At 42.7% G+C, this 25,709-nt stretch overlaps 2 protein-coding genes across 2 annotated transcripts in view; one reads left to right on the forward strand and one right to left on the reverse strand.

Annotated features, from left to right (window-relative positions):
* Positions 1-11,702, forward strand: part of ASIC5 (acid sensing ion channel subunit family member 5) — a 30,018-nt gene extending 18,316 nt beyond the window's left edge. The window contains exons 7-9 of the mRNA XM_018559708.1: positions 5,719-5,887; positions 8,028-8,119; positions 11,521-11,702. Coding sequence (XP_018415210.1) covers positions 5,719-5,887; positions 8,028-8,119; positions 11,521-11,702 — 443 coding nt within the window. The remainder of the gene's footprint in view (positions 1-5,718; positions 5,888-8,027; positions 8,120-11,520) is intronic.
* A 13,170-nt stretch (positions 11,703-24,872) lies between these two features.
* The window catches only part of GUCY1B3 (guanylate cyclase 1 soluble subunit beta), a 47,843-nt gene continuing 47,006 nt past the window's right edge, over positions 24,873-25,709 (reverse strand). Inside the window, exon 15 of the mRNA XM_018559709.1 lies at positions 24,873-25,214. Within this exon, the coding sequence (XP_018415211.1) occupies positions 25,209-25,214 (6 nt within the window). The 3' untranslated portion in view covers positions 24,873-25,208. The remainder of the gene's footprint in view (positions 25,215-25,709) is intronic.

Below are 25,709 nucleotides of genomic sequence, written 5' to 3' on the forward strand. Positions count from 1 at the left end.
TGGGGTAGCCACTCCATTTGTAAGGTAAATGCCTAGGTGTCAATCCATAAAAATATCCATAGAATTCCAAAGTAGACATAGAGGCACTCGGGTCTTGCAGCAGGGATAATTGTAAATTATTTTAGCCTTGGTGACAGAATAATTACAATTTTAATAAAGACAGGCGGCGAGTATTTGCTTATCTTACTTTACTGACGCCAACAGCAGAAAATAAATAGTTAACAAAACTAACCATTCAGGTAAAGTGCAACAAATGCCTGATGCCACAGAACAAGTAAGGAACTTGAAACTGAAGAACCGAACAACTCAAGCAACCATCGTGAACCTCAGAACAACAGCAAAGAAAACCCTCTAGGCAGCCGGGGAGAAATTAAGCTGAAAGAAAAGGAGAGACATGACAGCATTCCTGTATATAACAAACACATACATGTCACATAGCCATAAAATTACCAACAATGCATGGCTGAATAACAGAACAGACAAAATAAACCCCAAGACACGAAGAAGCAACCAACCAACCCTAACCCAGGAGGGTGGGAGGGAAATACTCATCTCTTGTCTTTATTAAAATTCTAATTATTCTGTCATCAGGGCTAGAATAATTTACAATTTTAAGGCAGAAGGCTCATATTTGCAATTTCAACACACTAAAACAAGAGCCATGGCTGCAAATGACAGAGGTCGGAAATAAAATGAACGGTAGGTTGTACCATGTGACCAGTCCACTGCCCGTAGGATGTTGGCAAAGCTACCACCCACCATGAAAGCTTGGGAAGCGGCAGCACACCGAACAGAGTGAGCCCAGAAGAAAGGGTCAACCCCACAAGAGTCAAGATCCACCAGACCCACGTAGCCAAAGCGAGAGGTGACACAGTCCTAAATGGCCGAACCTACGAAATAACGAGTTGAGGAGAACTCCCTGACCACACAGAAGAGGGGGGGGCCAAGTCGACACGTAGACAAACCACAACACAAAGCTATGGGTCGTCTATCAGGTATGGGTAGGATACGGTGGAAGAGAGCGTCCTAGTATGCCTATAAATGGAAAAGGAGACCGCATCCGGAGTAAAAGAGACTGACGTAACCTCAAAAGCTCAAACATCAGAAACGCAGCGAAAAGACAAAACAAAATGGTAAGCTTCCCGGAGAGTTGCCTCAAGGACAAATCCTCATTATCTGGCCAGCTTTGGAGAAAAATGTCATACCTTGGTAATGAATGACGAAATCACTGCACTCCTGGGTTCCAAGAATGTCAGACCTTGTTTATTGACATCCAATCAGGTCTCACAATATGGCAACGTTACGGAATGAACAACGGTTCCTTCTTCAGGTAAACAAAGTGACATTCTTGGAACCCAGGAGTGCTAGTGATTTCTTCATTCATTACTGATTTGTTTGCGGCTCCATCTGCGGTCACTTCAGCACCCACTTACAGCTTTTTGACTGCTTACCAGTTAGGAGTGCGATGGGTTATGGAATGAATCTAATACCTTGGACTCGTCCTACAAAGCCTCATACTTGGGAATTGGAGGCCCAGTGAGATGGATACCCCTGAGCAAACAGCAGACCAGAGGATTCTGACCAACAGGCACGCCTGCCATGGGATCATGACAACAGGAAATCGCATTATTGGACCTGTAGGAATTCTTCTGAGAACCAGTTCAGCCAGATAATTCAAAATCCCATCTACAGAGGCCATCAAGGGATCAACCTCCCATTCCAGACACCAAGAACGGCACTGTCACCAAGCTGACTCATATGACTTCCGAGTTCCCGATGCCCAGGAATGCTGGAGAAGGCTGAAAGCGAGTGACACTGCCCCGCCGATCACCGAAGTGACTACGGGAACTGTGACAACAATAGAGGATCTCAAACAGACAATTCCAGGAGAGACGGAAACAACGGCTGAGTGTTTCAGCAAGGGGTGACCAGGAAAATCGTGACCCTCTGATGAAGGACCACCTGGATGACCCGAGAAATCAAGTTGAACATAGGAAATGCATAGGCTTCCTGAGCCGGCCACTGCTGAAGAAACACGTCTGTCCCCAGAACATCCAGATCCAGTAGCCAGCTGAAAAATTACATTGTCTGCGTGTTGGTCCTGAAAGCAAAGATATCGAGAGCAATTGGACACAACGACTCACCTGAGTCCGAAACACCTCTACATCCAGTTGCCAATCTCTGGCATCCCTCCAGTTCCTGGTAAACCAATCTGCCAGGTTTTCTTCACCTGGGAGGTATCCTGTCTGAAGCTAAATCTGACAATTTAGAAATATTTGTATAATTCCTTCATGAGCTCCATTAGTCTCTTCGAACACATGCCCCCTAACCGGTTGAGACATTGTCCATCCTCAAGAGCAGACAGGAGTTGGTTTTGTCCTTGGCTAGACTGCGAATAGCAAAGGATCCAGCAATCAACTCCAGGCAGCTGAAATACAAGTCTCTCTCTTCTGGAGACCAAGTGCCTCCAGTGACCTCCATAGCGAATGCAGCCCCCAGCCCAACAGGCTCACATTGGATTCCAGAATTAAATCCAGCTGCATCTTAAAAATGGCCCTGCTAGTCCAAGCATCCATGTGGAGTAACCACCATTGGAGCTCCTGGTTGGTCCTGTAATGCAGTGGCCCATGGAAAAATGGCCTGAAGTGAAGAAGAAAGCGGCCGACCATACGAGCCAACAGGCGAAGTTGGAAAGTGCCCAAATGCAGGGAGTCTGCGAATCTCCCTCTTTATGACTAAGATCTTTGAAGACAGAAGCCGAAGAGTCGAATAATTGGAGTCGATTTCAAACCCAGGGAAATGAATGACCTTGGCATGAACCAGGGCTGACTTCGAATGATTGATGACGAAAACCAAGCACCTGCAGTGACCTCACCACCAGATACGTGTGTTCGCAAAGGGTTTGCCTGTCCTGAGAAAGATAATGAGGTCGTCCAGGTAAATGATAGACCGGAAACACTGAGCCCAGAAGGATGGCACCACAGGATTCAGCTGCTTGGTGAAGCACCAAGGGGCTGAACCTAACCCTGACCTCAAGCAGGTGAATTGCCAACACTCTTCTCCCCAAAGGAATTGGAGGTATTAACAGTGATCCTGGTGCATGGGAACCATGAGGTATGTATCCTGCAAGTCCAGACAGGTAAACCAGTCTCCTTTGCGCAAGAGGTCTCTCAGCAAATGCATTCCCTCCATTTTGAAGCTGATAGTAAGCAACAAGGGAATTGAGGGACCACAGGTTGATCACAGGATGGAACTCCCCAGATTTCATCCACACCAAAAAAATGGTGCTGAGAAAACCAGAGGGGAAGTGTGCCCACTGAATTGCACCTTTGAGAAACAGAGACAGACACTCCATGTCGATCAGTGTGACATCCAGTTGTGATCTGGGCGTCTGACAAGGAGGGAGGAAAAAATCGATCAGGTAACCTGTAACCATCTAAAGAACCTATGGATCTGAGGTTATATGCTCCTAGATGTGAGCAAACAAGGCCAATTGGCCCGCCACCTTTAATGCAAAAGAAGGGTATGAAAAAACCTGGCTTACCTGCCGCTGTGCATCCCCTGGGGACACCTCAGACTCCGCTACCTCAGCGGTTGTTGGTTACATGTTGGTGGAAGGAAGTTCTGCAATAAATGGAGGTCTGTGGCTGAGGTCTAAAGGTTTGATAGGAAGATTGCCTGGCAACCCAACTCCGCGGTTGACCGGCTCTGGAGGAAAAACAAGGCTGTGCTTGAAAAGCATTCTGGATGTTAGTCGAGCCTTATTGTAAGAGGAATACACCGCCACATATTTGTTGAGCTCCTTAATGAAGGGTTCACCAAACAAAAGGCCCTCAGCTGCAGGACCCAAATTCTTCTTGCCCAATTCCACCAGATGGGCATCCAGGCGTAACAGGGCCACCTTCCTGCATTCAGTTGAGATGGCTACATTCACGTTGCCCATAATGTAAACCACTCGTAAGGCCTAATCCTTGATGATCTGCAGGCAGCATGGAGGGAAGACAGTAAAACAATATGTAGAGGAAGCAGTGAGATACAGTCCCGATCCAGGGAGGACACACAGAGCAGAACACAAGGCACAGGCACTAAGATGTAGTTTTACAATCACTGGCGGAACTACCAGGGTCGCAGCGATCACGACCGGGCCCTGGCGTTCCGCCTGTTGGGGGGGCCCCAGAGAGTAAGAAGAGGGGTCGCACACAATCATCCTGCTATGCCCGAGCATAGCCTGGGGCACTAGCCTGCCCGATGCTATGCATCAGCCTGCAGACCGAAGCTTGTCCGAGCAGGGCAGTGAGATGGAGGGGTCATCGGCGCCAGTGCCGAAGCTGGGGGGAGCAGGGGGGAGCATGTGACATGGCCGCATCAGGAGGGGTGGCGGGGGAAATTTTATATTATTGCCTGGCTGCCGGCTCCCTTCCCCTCTCCCCCCGCCGCTCTGCAGGCACTGCCAGGGCCAGCTCTGCACCTGAGGGCCCCAGGAAGGAGGGGTCTAGGAGCGGTGTCAGGCAGAGGGGAAGAGAGAGGACCGACCTGGACACGGAGGATGGGTGAGCTGTCAGTAGCCCTAACCCTGCACTCTATCACCTGAGACCCTGCAGAGCCCTGTTGAGACCGCCCGTATGCCTGTGAGACCGCCGCAGCCCTGGTGAGACCTCCCGTATCCCTGGTGAGACCTCCACAGCCCTCGTGAGACCGCCCACAGCCCTACTGGAGAGACCGCCCGTGTCCCTGGTGAGACCGCCCGTGTCCCTGGTGAGACCGCCGCAGCCTTGCTGAGACGTCCCGCAGCCTTGCTGAGACGTCCCGTATCCCTGCTGAGACCACCCGTATCCCTGGTGAGACCGCTCACACCCCCATATTAACCACCATGGGAAAGAGCTGCTGAGTGTCTGCCTACTGGGAGCTATAGTCCCGGGAGGCAATATCGGCACCTTGGGGGTTAACGGGCCCCCCCAAGTAGTGGAACGCCAGGGCCCAGTTGCAACTGCGACTCTGGCATTTCCACCACTTGGGGGTGCCCGGACAGGAGGAAGAAGGCCCTGTTAACCACCTCAGCTCCCAGCATGCAGCAGGCCAACTCTCCGCAGCTCCTTCCCATGGCGGTGGGGGGTTGGGGGGGCCCTTCATGGTTTCTTGCACTGAGGCCCTGAAGTTTCTAGTTACGCCTCTGGTTACAATCATACAATCACAGTGCACTAAGTGATAACGCAGCGGGTCCCACAGGCAGGACAACACTGCAGAGCACCTGGGGAACAGAAAGCCAAGGAGTGGGAAGGGGAAGAGGGGGAAGAAAGCATAAAGTAAAAAAGAAAACATTATATATGACAAACTGTATATATATATAGATATATCTATATATATATATATATAGAGACATATATATATATATCTATATATCTATATATGGATATATAGGTATATAGATATATATATATGTACTGTGACATGGGGACCAGTGTAATAGAGATTTTAAAGATAAAAAGCAATGCATACCTAGAGTGACTCTCCTGTAATAAATTGTCACAGTGTGTTATGTAACTGTACAAAGGCTTGCAGCTTAAACAGTTGCATGTCAGACAAAAATGTGTAGCAATGCTAGACACGTTCAATCGCAAGTGTGATTGGGACCTGAGAGAGAGAGAGTGTGCATGTGAGACTAACTGATTAGTATCTAGTTATGTAAAATAATTTTATACTGTTTTGGATTTTGAGCAGACAAAATTGATAAACTCGACCTGTGCAGTGTGGGAACTTATAATTCGAGTTGCCCAGTTCCATGTGAAGAGACCGACTACCCCGCCACTCTCTCCTACTCCACATTTCCCAGTGACAGAGCTGCAGATTTCCTATCCAACAAGCTGAGTAGAAATATAACATACATAAGGTAAATGCACCTTTTGTGCAAAGTAGAATTCTTGTGTTGTTAACACGGTGCACATAGTAAATGTATTCTTATTGATTCCAGAAAATATCTGAACTCAGGTTTTCTAAGGCTTTCATTTTATTGTCTGCAAACAGCGGAAGCCAAAGTTACCAGTCAAACAAGTTAATGTCTGAAACATTGTTCTATCACTAAGTGCTTAACTGACATAAATCATGCAGACTGAATGAGAAGGATCAGCTGCCATTTTCCAAATGAGCTTCCTATTGATTTCAAATGTGTAATCACAGAAGAAAGCTTTGCGCTGTTATTTTATAGATAAGAAAATGGGCCATCCACAAAGCAAGGAAGCATCATTAATGTATTATATACATAGGGCCATTAATGAGCAGAGGCTTCAGTCATAAATACAATATTTATTTGTGATTGTATTCCCATTTGTTCCAGTGTTGTCCACCTGTGTCCTTTAGATTAATAGATAGATAGATAGATAGATAGATAGATAGATAGATAGATAGATAGATAGATAGATAGATAGATAGATAAAAGAGTTACAGAGGGATTTGGTTCCAAATGAGGGATCGTTGGGAGGTATGCAGATTGGCTTCTATGATGTTGAGGTCAGTGACTGAAAGAAGTCATCTGGATGGTGTAGAGACGAGGTGGGCATGGAAGATGTCCCTGTTCTTACAGACTGGTCTGCCCAAAAGAAGATTGTAGTGGAGTTGGAGATTCTGGCATAATCCTTATCCACTCTTTTATCATCTCACCATCTTTTGTGCAGCCTGGCTGATAGGAATCAGTGGCATCACAAGGGGTGTTCGGCCCACACCGAGTGACACCATCGGAGGGGGGCACACAGTCATTTTGGTGTCACCTCCTCTGATAATTCAGGCTCTCGGTCCATGTTACAGGAGAGTGGAGGGGACCCGCCGGCATAACTTGTCCCCTCCTCTCTTTGCCGGTGTCCATCACCTAGATAGCCGATGGCAGGTAAGCTTGCGTGGCGTCACCATGTGCGTGCGTGATGACGTCACGTGTGTGCAATAATGTCATGCGCATGCAGGATGACATCCCAGAGGGGTGTCATCCGGTGGCTGCTCCGGGTGACACCAGGCGTGGCGACGCCCCTGGTAAGAACAGTGACATTTTCTAATGTTGGTCACTTGCTCTGTTTTGCAATACATAGAAGCCCTATTCAAAAAATAATTAGGGGAAATATATCCTTTGAGAATCCAGTAAAGTGAAAAATGCAGAACCCAAATGACCCCTTTTCCAAAAGTAGACACCCTAAGGTGATCTAATTTTCCCCACAATTTTTTTAGAAATGAACAATGCCAGTATCGCGGGGGCTAAAACATGGAGCTGGATTTCAAATTACAGGTCATACACAGAGAAAGGAGGAAGTGAAGGGGTTAATGTACAGGCAACATACAGTGGGAGGATGGAGATGAAGGAGTAATGTACAGATGTGCAGGATAAGGAAGGTGAAGGGTTATTATACAGGTCACATGAGAGAGCTGACATATTCAGAAGATGCATAAATGGGCACTGGTACTGGGTGACATTGTTTCTGGTACTGGGCCTGGTACTGGGTGACTGGTACTTATTTAGCATAGTCTTCCAGTACCAGATGGCTGCCAGTGATGCATCCAGCAAGTACAAGGTACAGAGGCACTTCCATAGGCTCTCTACCCCCTTTTTGTGATCTGTACTGTCCATTGGATAGTGCTGTCACTGTACTGTGCTCGAGTGCACGCCAGAGGGCACGTATAAGCACAGAAAAAAAGTTGTTTTAAAACATCATCCCGCCCATGGAGGGGTGCTGTCCGCCTGTTTAGTTGAACAGGGAAGTGGAATGGGCCAGCTGCAAATATAGTACATTATAATTGTAACCTAAACATTTTTATGCGTCATGCACAATGCTTTATGTACAAATGAAAACTGAAAGAGCCAACACTCTTTCATACCTCTGTTGTTTAACTTTTGTTTGCACAATTTGTACTGTTGTAGTAATAATGTTAATATGTAAACAAACACAATTCCCACAATGTCATTGCACTTAGTGCTGTCTTGTTAAATTATAGCTCAAGATAGATGACAGTGTACATTGTTTTTATATTTCAAATGTATATGTTTCCAGGAATAACTTGGTGTATATTGACATTAAGTACAATGAATTGAACTACAAAATAAGCAAGCAGCAAAAAGCTATGACTTCAAGTGCACTGCTATGTGAGTATTGGTTTTGTATTAATACTGGGAATAATTATAATCTGTTTGTTACGTTATTTCAGTTCCAAAGTGCTTTTGTGATCTAATCAACATGGAGAAAATGTTTGTGTTTGTGTTTTTTAAAATGTTTTAAAATTGTTGTAGAAGTCTATGCTCACAGCCTGTTTTATTTCATATGTAACGAAAGATTAGATATGGGAAAATAAGTAGCCTTATTATCAGTTTCCTTATCACAGGGCATCTTTTCAGTGGATTGCATACTTCATGCAACAAGGCCAAGGCTACTTGTAATTAGCTATGTTCTATATAAATGTGCCTCTGGGCCAGCACCATTGGTCATTGCACCACACCTCTAATTATAATAAAAATACAACTAAAAATTTACGGTGCTATAGTGATAAATGATTAAAACACATGAGGTAGGGATGGTGCTCTACAGGTTCTCAGATGGAATGATCTGCTTCAACAAGAGATGTGCTGAACTTATATGAAATAGTTGCTGAACCATCCATCCTACAGACGAGGGGCCCAAGACCAACCCTCATAATAAAGAAAGGGAAAAGAGGAATTAAAAGGAGGTATCCAGGACTATCAAGGGGAAGCTAACTTCTGTTCCCCCCTTTGTGTGTCAGGGTTCCAGGTTTTTGCCAGCATACAGATATTAGTCTTCTGCTAGTCTTAAGCTGGTCATACACCTATAGATTTTTTTCTATCAGTCTATGGTCAGATGGAAAAAGTGCAACAGATTCCTCCATTTAAGCTAAACAGTGTGAATGGAGGAATCTCCCGCAATGTTGATAATTTTTTTTAAAAGGTATATTTTATTAGTTTTCTTATTGAAAAGTACAACACAGTCCATGCACAATCAGATAATGATATATACAGAAGCTTTATAAATAACTATAATAGTAAAAATATTATTATTAATAATAATAAGAAGAAGAAGAAGAAGAAGGAGTTTGTTGCACACATGGACCTCAACATAAGCAAAAGAGATGTCAGCAATGTTGAATTCTGATATGGACCGGCTTTTTCTAATTATGTCACGTTTTGAAAATGTAAGTGTAAACAAGAATACTGTATATATACAAGGAATTTATATAGGAATGTCTCATATGGACAGACTCCATACTCAATAAATCTATATATTTTGCTTGGATACCTTCTTTTAATTTCCTCCTTGCCTTCCTTTTGAGCAAGGTGCTGGCTTGGTCCCCTTTCTTTATGGTGCATTGTTCAGCATCTAGTGGGGGTGCCAAAACATTTATACACATTTTAACAGATGTTATCTATGTATTACTTTTCAAAGTTCAATTCAATTACGGTAGCAATGTGTAGTATGACATTCACTCAATAGATGCCGTTAATCAAATGAATGCTAGCGTCACTATGTGAGAGACAGGACAGTCAATGTAAATGGCAGAAGCACGGTTGTTGTTCGAGGAGCACAAGACCATTTTGAAGTGGTATTTGAAATTCAAGAACATGTACAATGACAATGAAGGCATGAGTATGCAACAGAAGCTCCAACATGCCTAACAATTGCACGCATTAATGATAAGTTTGAGACGCATGGTACTGTGTGTGATGTTGTGCAGTGATACAAGTGGGCACTGTGGTCAACGTTGCTCAAGCAGTAGTTCACCGTAATCAGAAGTGTCTGGATGCTGATGGCAACCACTTTGAGCACCTCTTGTAATTGCAGAAGGCCAACATCACTTGTATTCATCTTTGGTTATCGGTATATATATTAAGTATTGCAATTTTAATACAGTTTTTCCTTTCTTAAAATGTGTATACATCTTTTGGCACCCTCTATATTTTAGATATGTTTGCCACATCTCTTGATGAAGCAGATCATTTGACCTGAGAAATTCATAGAACACTACCCCTACCCCATCACTTAATCATTATTGGAACATGTAGCATGCTCATTGGTGGGGTGTTGAGGGTAACATATGTGGTAGTAGCCATTGTTGCAGCTGAAAGATACATTCCTGGATACATGTCAGTCCCATTGTATGTGTATTTGTATGTTACTTGTAATAATAAAATACATTGTTTTTAGAAGTTGATGTGTTCCTGAAAGTTATCACTATAGCACCTGAAATGTCCTAGTTTCAGTATCTAGTTGTACTGCAATTAGTTATGTTGTAAGAAGATACTTTGTAGTGTCTTTTAGGAAAAAAGATCAACTACCACACACTATATATTAATACTAGCTATGAATATAATATAGTTTGTATAATAAAAGGGAATACCGTTAAAGCAGAAATATAGTCCACTTTATGTACATCCACTCCAATGCTGCCATCTCCATGAGCACACTCGTCACTGCTGATATCTTAACCTCTATCTTCTTTTGGGTTTGGTGTCTTGATTGGCCAGCCCGTGAACACATAACTCCTGTGCATGTGCGGCTCAGTTTACAATCTTTAGGAATTTGCTAGCAGACAGGTGAGATGCTTTTATTACACAAAAATCATACAGAGTTCTATTTAATATAATAAAAGGGAACAGAAATTTCAAATCAGTATCAAGTATGAGTACCGCTATTTATATTTCATTACTCGCCGGTACCGAGTACCAAGACCGTATTTCCACTAGCATGGAGCCTCACCGACACCGGTACTTCTGCTAGCATGGAGCCAACTTCCCAGGCAATCAGGAAACTGGGCGGTGTATCATTACCGCCGCATGGCTTCTTGATTGCCCGGGAAGCTGGCTTCATGCTGTTTGGCCGGATCGATACTGATTGGTCAATCATCATAGAGCCAGCTTCCCGGCCAATCAGGAAGCCGGGCGGTGGGTAATGACTGTTTGGCCTCCCAGCCAATCAGCATCAAAACGGCTTTCCGGCCAATCAGTAAGCCTGGAGGTGCGCCGCCCAGCTTCCTGAATGGCTGGGAAGCCGGCTCTATTCTGTTTGGTCGGCTTAATTCTGATTCAATCAGCATTGAGCCAGCCAAACAGCATGAAGCTGGATTTCCGGCCAAATCTTTCTTTTTTAGCAGCTTTCTGTCTGTGTAAAATACAATGTATGTGTCAGCCAGCCCACTGTTCTGTGGTGAGAACATATTTACAAGCTCCCAGCACAGTAAGTGTTCTATCACCGACAGCTTCCGTTCACTGTTTACGATCAGGAGCTGGTGGGATGGGCTCTCGATCATGTGACTGCTGTGACCGCCTACCCTACCTCCACCTCCTGTCATTCAAAACCCTTTAAAGGGATGGCAGGAACCGGCGCCAAGTGGTTCAACTGCAAAATCTCTTCACGTTAGCAAAATTATTATCAAGCAATAGGTTCCCCTAATTCAATCATCAGTTGAAAAAGCCTAGTTGTTTTGCATATCATGCTTCTCCTATCTAATATCATATTCATTATATCTACTTTTTGTTAGCTGATGTGGGTGGACAGCTTGGTCTGTTTTGTGGAGCAAGCATGGTTACCGTTATCGAAGTTCTCGAGTTTGTGGTAACCAATTTCTTCTGGGCCTGCGCATTCCTTCTGCTGAAAGTACCCAACATGTCCCAGTGGACAGACAGACAATCAAGATACAAACAAGACATACCGGATTGCTAAAGAGGAATTTATTTAATGGTTTATCATTTTCCTCAATGTTGTTTCATACCAGTCCTGTTCTAGTGTGTAAGTGGAAATAGGATGGCACACATTTGTGCAGCTGTCATTGCTTATTAAAGGTGCCAGATGTGAGGATTGTCATTTTAATCCTTCACTACCAACTGAGTCATCAAAAAAAGCATGTAACCAATAAATGTCTGAATAATCCAAAACAAACGTGTATGCTGGTTCCCAGCTTGTGACTCTCTAGTAAGCCTCGATCAGTACAAAGCCACATAGCCTGTTCATTTTAAAACAAGCCAACAATTACAGGCCCAGTCAAATCTGCATCCTCTAGAACAGTGGTTCTCAACCTATGTAACCTCAGGACCCACATTTCTCCTTGGTCATGAAGTCGCAACCCAAGTTGCACCGCAATGGAACGCACGGCATTGCGGTACCACTTATTCCAGTGCAGGCAATTGAACTATGGGCGCGAGGTGCGTTTTGGGGTGCCATTCAAATGAATGGCAACGCAATCCACCTCCCATACCAGAACGCGTAGTAGGTGCGATTGCGTGGTACAGTGCCATAATCGCACGGAACTGTTCCGTTAACGCACTGTACTAGTGTCAATGGGCCCTCAAAAACACTGACACACAACCACACACACAATCTCACATACTCAAACATTCTCACACACACATACACACACAAAAAAAAAAGTACAATTATTTATTTTAAAGGTTCTCCCATTCTCCCTACCTTGCAAGAACTGGCGTGGATCTTCAGCTTGGGGTCCAGTGTGGGCTGCTGTCCTGTGATGGAGCACCATCCATATGTGCATTGCTTGTACAACTCCCTTGTAGAGGTGCCGGGAGCCACAATGTGATGTCATTCCGGTCCAGGCCAGGCACCTCTACAGGACATGTGAGAGAGCTGTAAGCAATGCATGTATGTCTGTATGGATGAAGCTCCCTTGCGGCCAAAGCCCCCCGCACCCCACCTCAAGCCATCACTTTATACGTATTATTTTTCCAGTTGGATGAAACATTAATAATAATCATAATGATAATAGTGATCAGTTCTTCAGAACTTACAGTAGAATTCTGTATGTTTTGTTTGTTGCTATTCTGAGTGGTGCCATACTTACCATCTGGTCATATTATGCACTTTCTTTATGAAATTGCGACTTATGCAATTCATGATTACTGAAAGAAGTTAATACTGCATTCTAAGATTGTAACATTTGGCTATAAGTGTTTAATCGGTGTACAATAAAATCTATTTTTGCTTATTTCAATAATACCCTGACAAGTCTCTGCGCTATATGAAATGTGATTGTAGTTATTATTATTATTATTATTATACAGGATTTATACAGCACCAACAGTTTGCACAGCACTTTACAATATAAGGGAGACATTACAATCACAATACAATTCAAGACAAGATGGTAAGGAGGGCCCTGCCCGTGAGGGCTTACAATCTAAAAGGGAGTGGCAAGTGATACATTAGGAGGTAGCTGTGTGGGGATGAATTGTTTGAGAAAGTGATAGTTCAGTGGGGTTAGGTCGAGGTGGGATAGGCTTCCCTGAAGAGATGAGTCTTAAGGGATCGCCTGAAGGCAGTAAGAGTGGGAGATAGAAGGACAGGTTGGGGTAGAGAGTTCCATAGGATGCGAGAGACTCTAGTGAAGTCCTGGAGGCGAGCATGGGAGGAGTTGACGAGGGAGATGTAGCCTGGGGCTGAGTTGTGAATGGATTTCTAAGTGGTTGTTAATATTTTTTATTTTATCCTATTGGGCTATTGGAAGCCAGTGTAGGGATTGGCAGAGGGTGGTTGCAGACACTGAGTGCTTGGTTAGGTGAATGAGTCTAGCAGCTGCATTCATGATAGACTGATGGGGGATAGCCTGTGTAGAGGTAGGCCAAGGAGGAGGGAGTTGCAATAGTCGAGACGAGATATAACAAGGGAGTGGATGAGTACTTTTGCGGTTTCTTTGGTGAGGAAGGGGCGTACAGTCAAGGATTAGGGCAGGCAGGAATCAGTTTCCATTACCCAGCAAGTAGAAACAAGGCACTAGGTACAGGAGCCAGGAGGAATCTTAATACTGTCACAAGCCCTGAGGGTTAGGCACATGAGGATTAAATAAGATGCCTCCAGTTCCAGGGACTAATCCCAGAACTTGGGGGGGGCATCTGACCAGAGCCGTTGCCCCACAGATGACAAAGTCCTGGAAAGGTGCAGAATGGCAGCAAGTAACTGCTGGGAGGAGCTTGAATACTGTACCATGTTGCCGAGCAACTGGGACGCTAGCCAAGGAAGCAGAGAAGGGCTGCATTTGATTCTAAAGTGTTGATAAGGTATTGTCTGTCTCAAAAGGTCCCGCTATAAAAACAAGTCTTGCAAGGAATGTGGGACAGTTCTGAAATGGCATTAGTGGGCCCAGACTTGAGAGGATATTGCGTTGGCAGAGACAGTGTTTTTTTTTTTTTCTAACGCAGCCACATTCTGATTAGAAAAGCTTGTTCCCTGCCAGCAGCTGTAGAGTGGAACTCTTGCTTCCTGTAAAATACTTAGATTTACATTTGATTTGGCTTAATAGGAATTAAAGAATGGGCCCATACACATTATATATATAATTTTTTTTTAAACAGACCTCGTGCTTATGAATGCATGACTTTGAAACAGATAGGTTTGTCCTTGAAATCTGAAGCTATGTTAGAATTTGAGAGAACTGTAAGAGTTAGCAGCTGTTCAAACATGTCAAAAGAAGGCTATCTGTATTTTAAGATAGGTTTGTAGAAAGACATTAGAAATCTTGATGACTTAAGTAGTTTTGGTCAAGCCATATAAAGTATAGAAGTCGTGACGCCAAAATGAGTTTAGAATAGTACAAAGTATATGATTAACCAATAGTTAACGTCGATTTTGTAATATAAGCGTGAGCACACCTGAACCCGTGGGGGGAATATAAAAGGCCAGGAAAAAAATAAAATAAATAAAAACAAAAAAGTTAGTAAGGTGTCCTGAGCGAGGACAAAAAAAGAACACGATATACCATATGCAGAGAACATTATGTCATTGAGGATATACTTACAAAGTATATGACCTTATATGATTAGCCAATAGTTAACGTCGATTTTGGAATATAAGCAAGAGGATCTCTGAGGGTGGGCTACACTACATCACATTACACTGGAAGACACAGAAGAACAGAAGAATTCCACATGAAGAGAACTCTAACACGCCCACAAGAAAATAATTTGTTTATCCACCTGATAAGAAAGACTATTCTTATCTAACGCCTCTCAAGCCTGAGAGAGAAGCAGACACGAGGTGATATACTTTTAAGCTCAGCATTAACTAAGAACTATATACTTTGAACTATCTATTTGTATTGTATATTACACTTTTGCTATATCATTGTATGCTGTTGACTTTATGCTATACAATTAAAGTCACAAGTTTTTAATTCAACAACTGGACATTCTTTGATGAAGATTATAATCACCTTATGACGCTTAAATCGTAAGTGTCATCAAAGAAATATTTTCTAACACTTCCTTCTTACAAGCAGTGGTTCCTCTGCAGCGATCTGACACACCCCCTGCTGAGACAGATCTATAGATCTGCAATCAGCAAAGCTCCTGCTCCATAGCTGCTGGCAGGGGACAAGCTTTTCTACTCAGGCTGAGTACTCTGTCTGTTTTGAGCAAACCTTGTACTGGGAGATATATGTAGGATGTCTTTGCTGGACCTTTTGACAATGCTAGTTGCCTGGCTGCCTCTTCAATACTTTCTGAGTCACTGGCCTGGAACACGTACGCAGCCAATTAAGTCACAGTCATAAATCCTGATCTGCTTGCTTTTTGGATCTGTAACTGAAAAAGTATTGAAGCCACTGGATCATTATTACAGTCAGGTAGGTAACTAAAATTTTCAGAAGAAGAATTTAGCAATGGCAGCCTATCTATTTCTCTCACAGATTTCCTTTAAGGAAAATGTAACACTTAAATGAGAAGCGTTTGAAAATATGATAGGAGTGATTGAAGGGTGGAGTTTGGTGTGTTTCTGCCATGTGTATATTATATACATGGTACATGGTACCTTGAATTAGTGGGTGAATATTTGTACCACCTGGCAGGAAAATGCACATGCCACATTTGAAGAGGACATATAAGCCCACTGCCATATTTCTACTTTTAAGACGACATACCTTTAAATGCATAACTTGAGGCTGGCTTGTACTTTTCCATGTTGGCCACTAGATGTCCTAATAATCCTTCTATATACAGAAAGTCATTGTACTTCAGTTATGAAATACTCTAAATGCCTGTGGACACCTTGTATCATCTGTATTTTAAAATACATCTTATTATTTCATTTTCAATATATATAAGGTGCTCCCAAATCATCATTTTCCATAGGAAAGAATAGTATTGAAGAGCCTGACAATGTAAAAATACTCCACGCATAATCCTGTACTGTTTAAAATCATGCAAAGACGTGCTGCATTAAAAAGTCTGTCTAATAGGTTATTATAACCAAAGCAGACAAAATATGGAGCAGTTTTTAATGGCAACCAATCAGCTTCTATCATTTTCAAAGCTTAACAAACTAAAAGAAGAGAGATGCTTGGTTACCATGGTCAACTGCTCCAGATTCTGTTTGCTCCAGTTTTTATAAATGTACCCCAATGCTCTTTTCTATCTCTAAAAGGCTCCGGCAGTAAAAGTTTAGTGCTTTTGTTGCTGGCTTTGTTCTTGCCTTCTCTGCATTATGTTCTATAATATAAAATAAATAGGAAATCCAACTAAGGGATCTATCAATATAAACCCTATAATAACATTTTTGTTTTCAGGCAGTCTGTTTTTTTTAAAAATAGTTTAGCCAAAAACATTAACAGCAAAAAACACTAGGGGGGCTATTCACAAAGCTGCCGAAGGCAGCCGAGTGAATAACCCAGTCGAAGTGAAGTGCGCTGAACAATGTTCGGCTATTCACTCCGGCTCAGTACGGCTGATTTCAGCTGAAAGTACGGCTGAAATGAGCCGTACATCAACAGCCTTCAGCTGCACTTCGGTCAGCCGAACATGCTCTGCATGTTCGGCTAAGCCGAAGGGCAGAAGGACCTCCACTCAGCCGATTCAACATCTGGATCGGCTGAGCCGAAGCTACAGCAGCTCACTCGCTGCCGTTCCCTCCCATTTACATAGGGGCAGAATGGCAGTGATTGAATAGCCGAATGCCGGCGAGCGGCATTTGGCTTGGGTATTCTGCTCGGTACCTCCGTGGTACCAAGCAGAATAGCAAATCAGTGAAAATAGTTTTTTTTTTAAAAAGGTTAAAAAAATATTTTAAAAATGTAAATAGTTAAATTAAAAAAGAAAGATTTTAAAAAAAAGAAAAAAACCCAAAACAAAACAATTGGGCGGAGCTAGCAGGGACAGCTAGCTGCGCCCAGCTGTTTACTATTGGCCAGCACCTGCCAGAGTCTTCTAGCAGGTCCTGGCCAATGAATAACAACTGGCTGGGCCACCCGTGACATCCGCCCAATTGTTATTGTTTAATGACAGTTCAGCATCCCCAGGTCATTTGGGGACGCTGATCTGTCATTACAACTTTGCGGAGCCAGCCGTGAGATCACGACTGCCTCCACCCAGCAGTCATTTACGGAGCGAATGGCCGGCCATCGGCTGGCCAATCGCCCTGCTTCAGCTGTCACTTCGACTCAGGCCGAAGCACATGCCTTCGGCTCGGCTGAGCCGCTCGGCCACCTTCGGCTGCTACATGGGCTATAGTGAATAGCCAGTACAGCAGCCCTTCGGTTTGATTGAACCGAAGGGCTCTGGCGGCCGAAGAGAGCCAAAGAATCAGCCAAAGCTACGGCTTGATCCTTCATGAATAACCCCCTAGATTTCCCCGTAATCTACTAAAATAAATATTCCCATCGAAAGACTGTCATCAGCTTCCTGGGCTCATCTGTGCATTAAAGAGATGAAAACTAAACAAGGGGCAGCAGGGAACGTCCTTGTTAGCATACTTTTCCTATAATAGCCCCATAACAATATGAGATGAACATTTTAAAGAAATTAGAAGGAAGCAGTGTTTAAAAACAGAATTTATCAGATGTAAGCAAGATCATAATGTTGAAAGGCAGATTGCTTAGTCTAAATTACCAACTTCTGCATACAATTGCACTTTTCTAGTGAAATATTCAATTCAGAAGTAAGCAAGCCAAGCCTATTGCACACATTGATACTGGCACCTCTGTTAGCATCGTTATTTGGCTGATTTGTGATTTTAAAGAAAAAAGAGTCATTTTCTGTTTCTGAAGATTCCTTTGTAGTGAGGTTTTAGAGGATTTTACTATTCAACCACAGTGCCTAATTTAATGTCTTTTTGGCATTATACAATAAGCCATATAAGGGGCTGATTCAGTTTAAACCTTCCACCGAGCAGAATCAAATTTTGAGAAAACATAGATATTTTGTTGGTGTGCTTGTTAGCTTAGTGACTCATTTTCTGAACCATACATTTTAAAAGCCTACTTTGTTTTTAAGTGATAGGTTCCCCTAAATTAAAATTGAACCCTATTAATGTATAACTGTAATGCAGTCAGATTGCATGTACAGTAATGCTTATTCCTCTTTTTTACTTTTTCTTATCAGCTTTAAGTTTTGCAGCAAGGGTTAGAAAACAACAGCACATAGGAAGGTCAGACAGCAGTTCTTACAAGTTCTCCTGCAGTCTGATACTCCCTGCTGAACACTGCTCTAATCAACATTACCCCTGATCCTTGAGCAGAGCTAGTGATTAGAGTAGTATTCAGGGAAGGGGTGAGCTGAGTTGCTGATTGGGTGTGAGAGCAGCATGCCACCACAGGGTTTTTAAACCTTTGCTGGAGCACTTAGTAGATAAAAAAGAAAAAGGCATATTCATTAATACCTATGTAGCCTGACTCATTAAAATAACAATTTAAAAGGGCTCAATTGGGCTTTAAAAGAGAACTATGGGGTATCCTTTTTATCCCATAGTTCTCTTTAGGGTCACGGGAGGACATATATTAACCTCCTCCCATGACCCAAAGCTCAGTATATAGCAAGCTATTGCGAGCTATATACTGAGAATGCCGCAGCCGGGACAGATCCTGAAAATACTGTCAAGATCCACACAGCTGGCTGATTACTCCACACAGCTGACAGCTGCCCCCCCCCTCCCCCGTCCCTTCCTCCAGTCAGCGCTGGAGGATCGGAGAGGGGGAATCCCTGCGGGGAGTAGTGACTGACAGTCACCGCTCACTGCCGGGAGATGATCGGGAAGAGCGAAGGTATGTGCTCGCTCACTTCCCAATCAATAGAGCCCGACCTGTGACAGTTTCAATGTCACATGTCGGCTTTAATTATGAGAATGAATGTAAATCACTCACCTCATAGTTCTCCTTTAACTTCTAGGAAACTTTCCTTAGAGACACATGAAATACCACTGCTGAACCCTTTCTGGTGAACGCTAGTTATCTATTATGTTTAGCCTTTGGGCTCGATAATGTTTGAGTCACTGACCTTGAAGAAGCATGCACATCAGGAAGGTCAGAGTAAAGTCAGACGTCTTTATTTGCATAATTGTTCCAGGTGACACAGAGCACTTGATATAATATTTAGAATTTAGAACATTCACTCAATAAATTGTAGCTGTGTTCACTTTGAATACCCAACCACAGGAATAATCTTCACACATAATTAGATAGTAAATCTTCACTCAATTTACTGAATGAAGATTCTCAACTCCTTTAGTCTCAAAGTATTAAAGAAAGCAGGTAAACATGCCAAGCAACTAGCATTTGCAAAATAAGTTGTAGCAATGGCAGCCCCCTTGTTTTTATCAGGAAAAGTTTTCTTTAATACTATTTCTTAACTGATTGATATAAAAGATTTGAGGGGTTATTCACTCAGCTGCCAAAGGCAGCCAAGTGAATAATTGAGCCGAAGTGAAGTGAGCCGCACAACGTTCGGCTATTCACTTCAGCCCTGTACAGCTGATTTCAGCCATATATCGGCTGAAATCAGCCGTATGTCGGCCTGCTTCGGTGCAGCTGAACATGCTCAGAACAGTGAAGTGAAGAACACGTTCGACTCAGCCGATCCAATATCTGCATCGGCTAAACCGAACCTCCAGCAGTTTACCCGCTGCCGTTTGCCCCTATTCTCATAGGGGTCGAAAGGCAGTGAGTGAATAGCCAAATGCCGCCGAACGGAGGTAGCGAGCAGAATAAAAACAAAATGCAAATAAAAGAAAAGAAAAACGGCGTGGTGTCCCCCCTCAATCCATACCAAACCATTTAGGTCTTGTAAGAAAGTTAGGAGGGATCCCCAAGTTAAAAATAAAAAGAAGTATGTGGGGTTCCCCCAAAAAGTCATGCTAGCCCTTAGTAAATTGACCCTTGGATTATGGCGGTGGATTATTGTTTTCTATTTTTTGGTGTTTTTATTTTTTTATTAAAGGATGTCAAAAACCTTTGTTTTGTTTTTTCAATTAAATGATTTTTATTAGTCTGGTGTGTTTATTTACTTGCAACCCAAAAGTGAATGAGTAGGAGTACAAGTACCCCTTAATCATTCACAAAGGGAGGGGCAGCATCTGGGTGAAGTCCATGAACCCATCACATTCAAAACTGCTGTTCCAAAGATAATGAGGGTGGTTGCTGCAGCTGTCGACGGTTGGCAATCGTGGTCAATATCAAATGAAATATATAGACATTGGCAAGCCAGGAGCAAGTCAAATACATCTGTTTATTGACGTATGAGCAGCATAACGTGATACACTCAATGCGGCGTTTTGGGGTCTCGCAGGAATCTAGGAATCTAGCAATGCATTCCAATGGAACATTCTGCTGCCTTCAAAAAAAAACTTTCGCCATAGGAATGCATTGCTAGATTCCTATTGGCTATTTCAATTTGCAATAACCAATAGCAAACTAGCTATTGCACCCGCCCTCTACTGCTGTCAATCACTAGTGGGGACCTGATGGAGAACTGCAGCAGTGGGTGGGTGCATTAGCTAGTTTGCTATTGGCTATTGCTAATTGCATTAGCCAATAGGAATCTAGCAATGCATTCCTATGGTGAACATTTTTTTTTTCATTCTGACGCCAGCCAACGGCTCCGTGTCAGAATTAAAAAAAGCAGTGTTTCTCTCCCGGGCAGCCAGGAGCGGGAGACTCCCGGAGCGCCCGGGAGAGTTAGGCTGTCTGGAGATCAGTGTCCCTGGTTAATTGGTAACCAGGGATGCTGATCTGTCTGCAAATGGCCGGAGCCAGCCGTAAGATCACGGCTGTATCCACCCAGCTGTCAAAAGCAGGCTGTCGGCCGGCCGCTCGGCCAGCTTCAGCTTTCAGCGCGGCTCAGTCGAGCCAAAGCATATGCCTTCGGCTCGACTGACCCGCTCGGCCGACTTCGGGAGCTGTACGGGCTATACTGAATAGCCCGTACAGCAGCCTACTGAACCGAAGGGGTCCTGGGGCCGAAGCTACGGCTAGATCTTTCGGCTGCTTTCGTGAATAGACCCCATAGTGTTCTGTCGACCATTGCCACGAGACAGCGAGTGATAGGAAATCCAAAATTTTACAGTTGTCACCAGAACAAGAGGTCAGGGTAAATCTTCCAATGGGGACACCTGTTCTGTTTACAACTGTATAAGAGGGTAGTTCCTCTCACTTTGTAGAGAGTTCTACTCCTGTTGGGACAGGAAGTGAAGAGAACTCCCCTAAAGAGGACACATACACAAAGATAATCTGACAAGGATTAACCAATCCCTACTCTATCCAAAATTAAAAAAAGGTTTGGGCTATATATAATTTTAATATAACATAACAAGTAAAACAGGACACAGATTTGGTGCAAAAATGTACTTTAATTAGTGAACTGCTGCATGTCTAAGTGCTCTTTTGTGGTGACAAAATCACTACACAGTAATGTTTTCCAAAGTTGGTAAAGTAGGGACATTACCTTCCACCTTTCTGTTGGCTAGGTTAAGCTCATAATAAAAATGCTAAAATACCTACCAGTAACGAGAACAGTCAGCTTTTTCATTGCCACCACCTCCTTACAGCCATGGCTTGCAGCATGGATGGGGATCAAAATCACTTGATACCCCCATCCACACTAAAGAGCCTCAGGCAGCTATTGTATTCTAAAAGCTGGCATACACGGCTGTCAGCAGTCACTGTCCAGTTGGCAACTTTCCATTGGGCTCCTTTGACATAAGTCAATTGAAAAATGTACTTTTGACGAACCAGGTGGCTTCAGTCCATGCTTAAGATACCCGCCTTAAAATAAGGATCTGTTTGACACTAATTGGCCTTGCCTCTGCAGCAGGTGGATGGAGGGACCCTACACAAAAGAGGACTTTAGTTCCAGATCTCTGGGCAAAATTGTTCTTAGCCCATGCAGTGGCGCTACCCCCACTCTGGAAGAGTTAAGTGCTCATTTTTATTTAGGTGCTAACTAACAAAGTTATACTTAACCCGATCCTCTGAGCCGGCTTGCTCTTAGGCCGGTCTGTGGAGCCTCTTTCCCCCCTCCACTACAGTGGTATAAGGATCTTCGTATCATCACAGTCTTTACACAGTGTATAGGACGTGAGGACATACCATGGCTGCAGCAACAGAGGGGGAGACAGGCTTCAGGGACTGGAGTACCATCGAGCTGGCTACACTGTTCACATGAGTTTAACTTTTATTGTAACACCTAGACAAAAAGGAGCACTCAAAGGGTTATTAAACCCTTGCGTGTTTTTGCATATATCTACTGCTAGCAAGCAGTAGATATATGCAAAAACATTTTTAAAAACAACCTTTTAAAAAGGGTTAATATTTACATCTGAAGAGTCTCAGGCAGCCAGGAAGGGTTTGGGGGCGAGCGCATGCACACTTCAGATATTCGGCCAGGAGAAGAGGAGAGACACAAGGTAAGTCTATGGAGCAGCATGCACCCGCACAGACACTGTGGGACATGAGAGAAAAGGAGGACAGAGGAGTCAGCGCTGGATCAGAGACCCGCACCCAGCGCTGGAGGGACAGCTGAGAAGGACAGGAAAGAAGAAGAAGATCGGCTTAACCTCCCTAGCGGTATTCCCGAATGTGGCTCAGGGTTAATTTTCATTACCAAAAGCGGTAACCCCGAGCCACACTCGGGATTACACAGCGCATTACTTACCTAGTCCACGATCCCCGCTGTGTCCTCCGGCCGATGCAGGCATCAGTCTTCTGGGTTCCGTCCCTTGCGAGCGTCCGCGTCGCAGGAGGGCAGAACCGGCAGGAAATGTAAAAGTAAAAAAGAAAAGAAAAAAAAATAGAAACAAAAAAGGAAAAAAAAAATGAAATAATCAGACCGCCAGGGAGGTAAAAATACATTATTTAAGGTAAGTCCCTACAGTAGATAATGTCACTTTAACCCTTGCAGTGTGGGGGTAGCCCCGCTGCAAGGGTTAAGAACATCTTTGCCTGGATTTCTGCTTTATGCCTTGTCTTTTTGATAAACCACAGATCAAAGAAGCTTGAGATGAGCTAAAAGACTTTCATTGCACTTTAAATATGGTTAACACTGTAGTTATTGTTTTATATCTAACTGATTATATTATATCTTCAATAACATATCTTCTATATGGACTCTGACTTGAAAACAAGTATCACTATGCATCAGCTCTGCTCCAACACTGTAATTACAAAGTGACTCTATTAGTAATATTAATACTTTGTTATTATTTGTAACAATAGACAGTTTGGTGAAATGCAATGTACAAATATTTACACAAAAATATACAGGATGATGAAGAATGTATTATTAGTGTTTTATAGACAGATTGTACTGTACACATAGCTAATATAAAGATACAGATACATATTAAGAAACATGTTATTTTTCACAATGAAAAAGTTATCTAAATAGTTTTGGAAAAATAGCACAATATACTGAAATATTTATATGTTACCTGAAATATGATATACTATTATATGACTATTATATGACTATTATATGACACATATTTAAAAATAACACTTTCTTCTTGGTAAATATTTACAAGCCTTTGCCGTTGTGTGTCAAAATGAATGTCTAACATTTAGTTATATAATACTACAGTCCGACAGACTAGGGTACATTGTTAAGAGAACTCCAAGCAAAAACACAAATGTAATGCATGAAGTATAAAGCCTATAGATCCAGATTACATCAATTTACTGCTGATTTTTCTCCTTTCGTTTACTTTTAAGTAAAATAAGTATCACACACTGTATATTGCTATCATGTATATAAACTGTATAAACTCTTTGATAAAGCTATATTTATAATAGGAACTCTGAATATCATTACACATATAAAAATAATGAATGTGTAGTTACATGTATTTATTTTATATGTTATGGGTATCATTATACAAATAATTCTGATGGTAAGGATTTTTTTCATCACTATCACTATCACATTACTAATTTTAATGAATTGTTCAGCATGGGCTTGACATTGAAAAGCATGTAGACCAGCTAGGCTTACAAATCTAATGGGTGACGGCACAAAACATGGAAAGGGGTATCCCAGAAATGGCATGAGGTCAGTATTTTAAAGACTGTTTCCTTAACAAGCATGACTGAATCTTTTGGGATCATTAATGTTAACAATATGCACTATTTAAAGTCCAATTGAAATTCCACTTTTGATCAGCTACACATATTCCTGATGCATCAAAATACAAGGTGGGCAAAATCTTACAGTTCATTTTCTTCAGCAAAGCAGCCACAGCTTGACTGGAAAAGCATGTGTCCTGCCAACATGCTGCAGAGGACACTTGCTCTTTGTGTGGAAGCAGTGGTTTCTCTGCACAGATCCAACACAACCACTGCTGTTTCAGACCTATAGCTATGCAATCAATAAAGCTCATGCTCCCAGCTGATTGGAAAGCTCTGGCTCTAACTCAGTAGGGGCTTGCCTGATCTCTGCAGAGACGCTACTGCTTCTACAAAGAGAGCAGGGGTCCTATGCAGCATGCTGGCAGGGGACAGACTGTTGTGGCTGCTTTTAAAGAATGTGAACTGTAATACTTTGCACCCCTTTTGCTTTGCTACACCTGCAATGTGTTTAGCTGATTTAAGCTAAAAGTTCAGTTAGGCTTTAATTTGTTCCATACACATATGTCTATTAATAACTTTATTATTATACCACTGTTGAGTATTTGTTAACTAGACTTAACCATTGCTTAGTGAAACACTATACATATTTTTACAAGCTTTATAATTACTTTATAGCATACAAATAATGTGTTGCCTCCAGGGCAAAGAACACGATACATCAAATTATTCACAATAAAACTACAACTACAAATTGGTATATATAACAAAAAAATTAAAATCCATTTCCAGGGGTGGTTGGTATAGATGAAAGAAAGAAATGTGGTCAGACAGAACAGTCCTCCTCTGTGTACAATACTTGGTCGTTTTCCTGGATTCTTGCTTCGTCAAAGTCTGACTATTCATTCCTAGAAAAATGGATGAAGGATAAACATAATGGGGGGAATTTATCAAAGCAATTGTGACAGTTTTAGCCTCTTAGATAATTTTTTTTAATGTGCAAATCTGTTTAGCCACTCCTTTTAACATGTGCGCCTGTTTTGACCAGAACTTGCACTATTTTTCCGATTGTGTGTGTTTTGCGAAAGTTTGCAACTGTTTACATCTGCGCTTGTCCTGCGGCTGTCTGAATCTGGAGCATCACCTAACAAAACAATCGCAACTTAAGAAGTCCCCATGACCACTTCTTCAAGAAGCGACAGTTAAGCTTTTGGCCTGGAGTTACGAGTCTATTTAATCTCATTTATGAACAACATTACACTAGCAACATAACTGTGGCGCAAATATATCCCATGCGACCATATGCGCGTTCAAACACTCGCAATTGCTATGATAAATTCCCCCCAATGAATGGAGTGCATTCACTATATCAATATAACTAATTCTTCGGCAAATTGGGAAAT

Source organism: Nanorana parkeri, unplaced genomic scaffold (assembly GCF_000935625.1).
Source record: "Nanorana parkeri isolate BGI_ZX_2015 unplaced genomic scaffold, ASM93562v1 scaffold413, whole genome shotgun sequence".
Lineage (NCBI taxonomy): Eukaryota > Metazoa > Chordata > Amphibia > Anura > Dicroglossidae > Nanorana > Nanorana parkeri.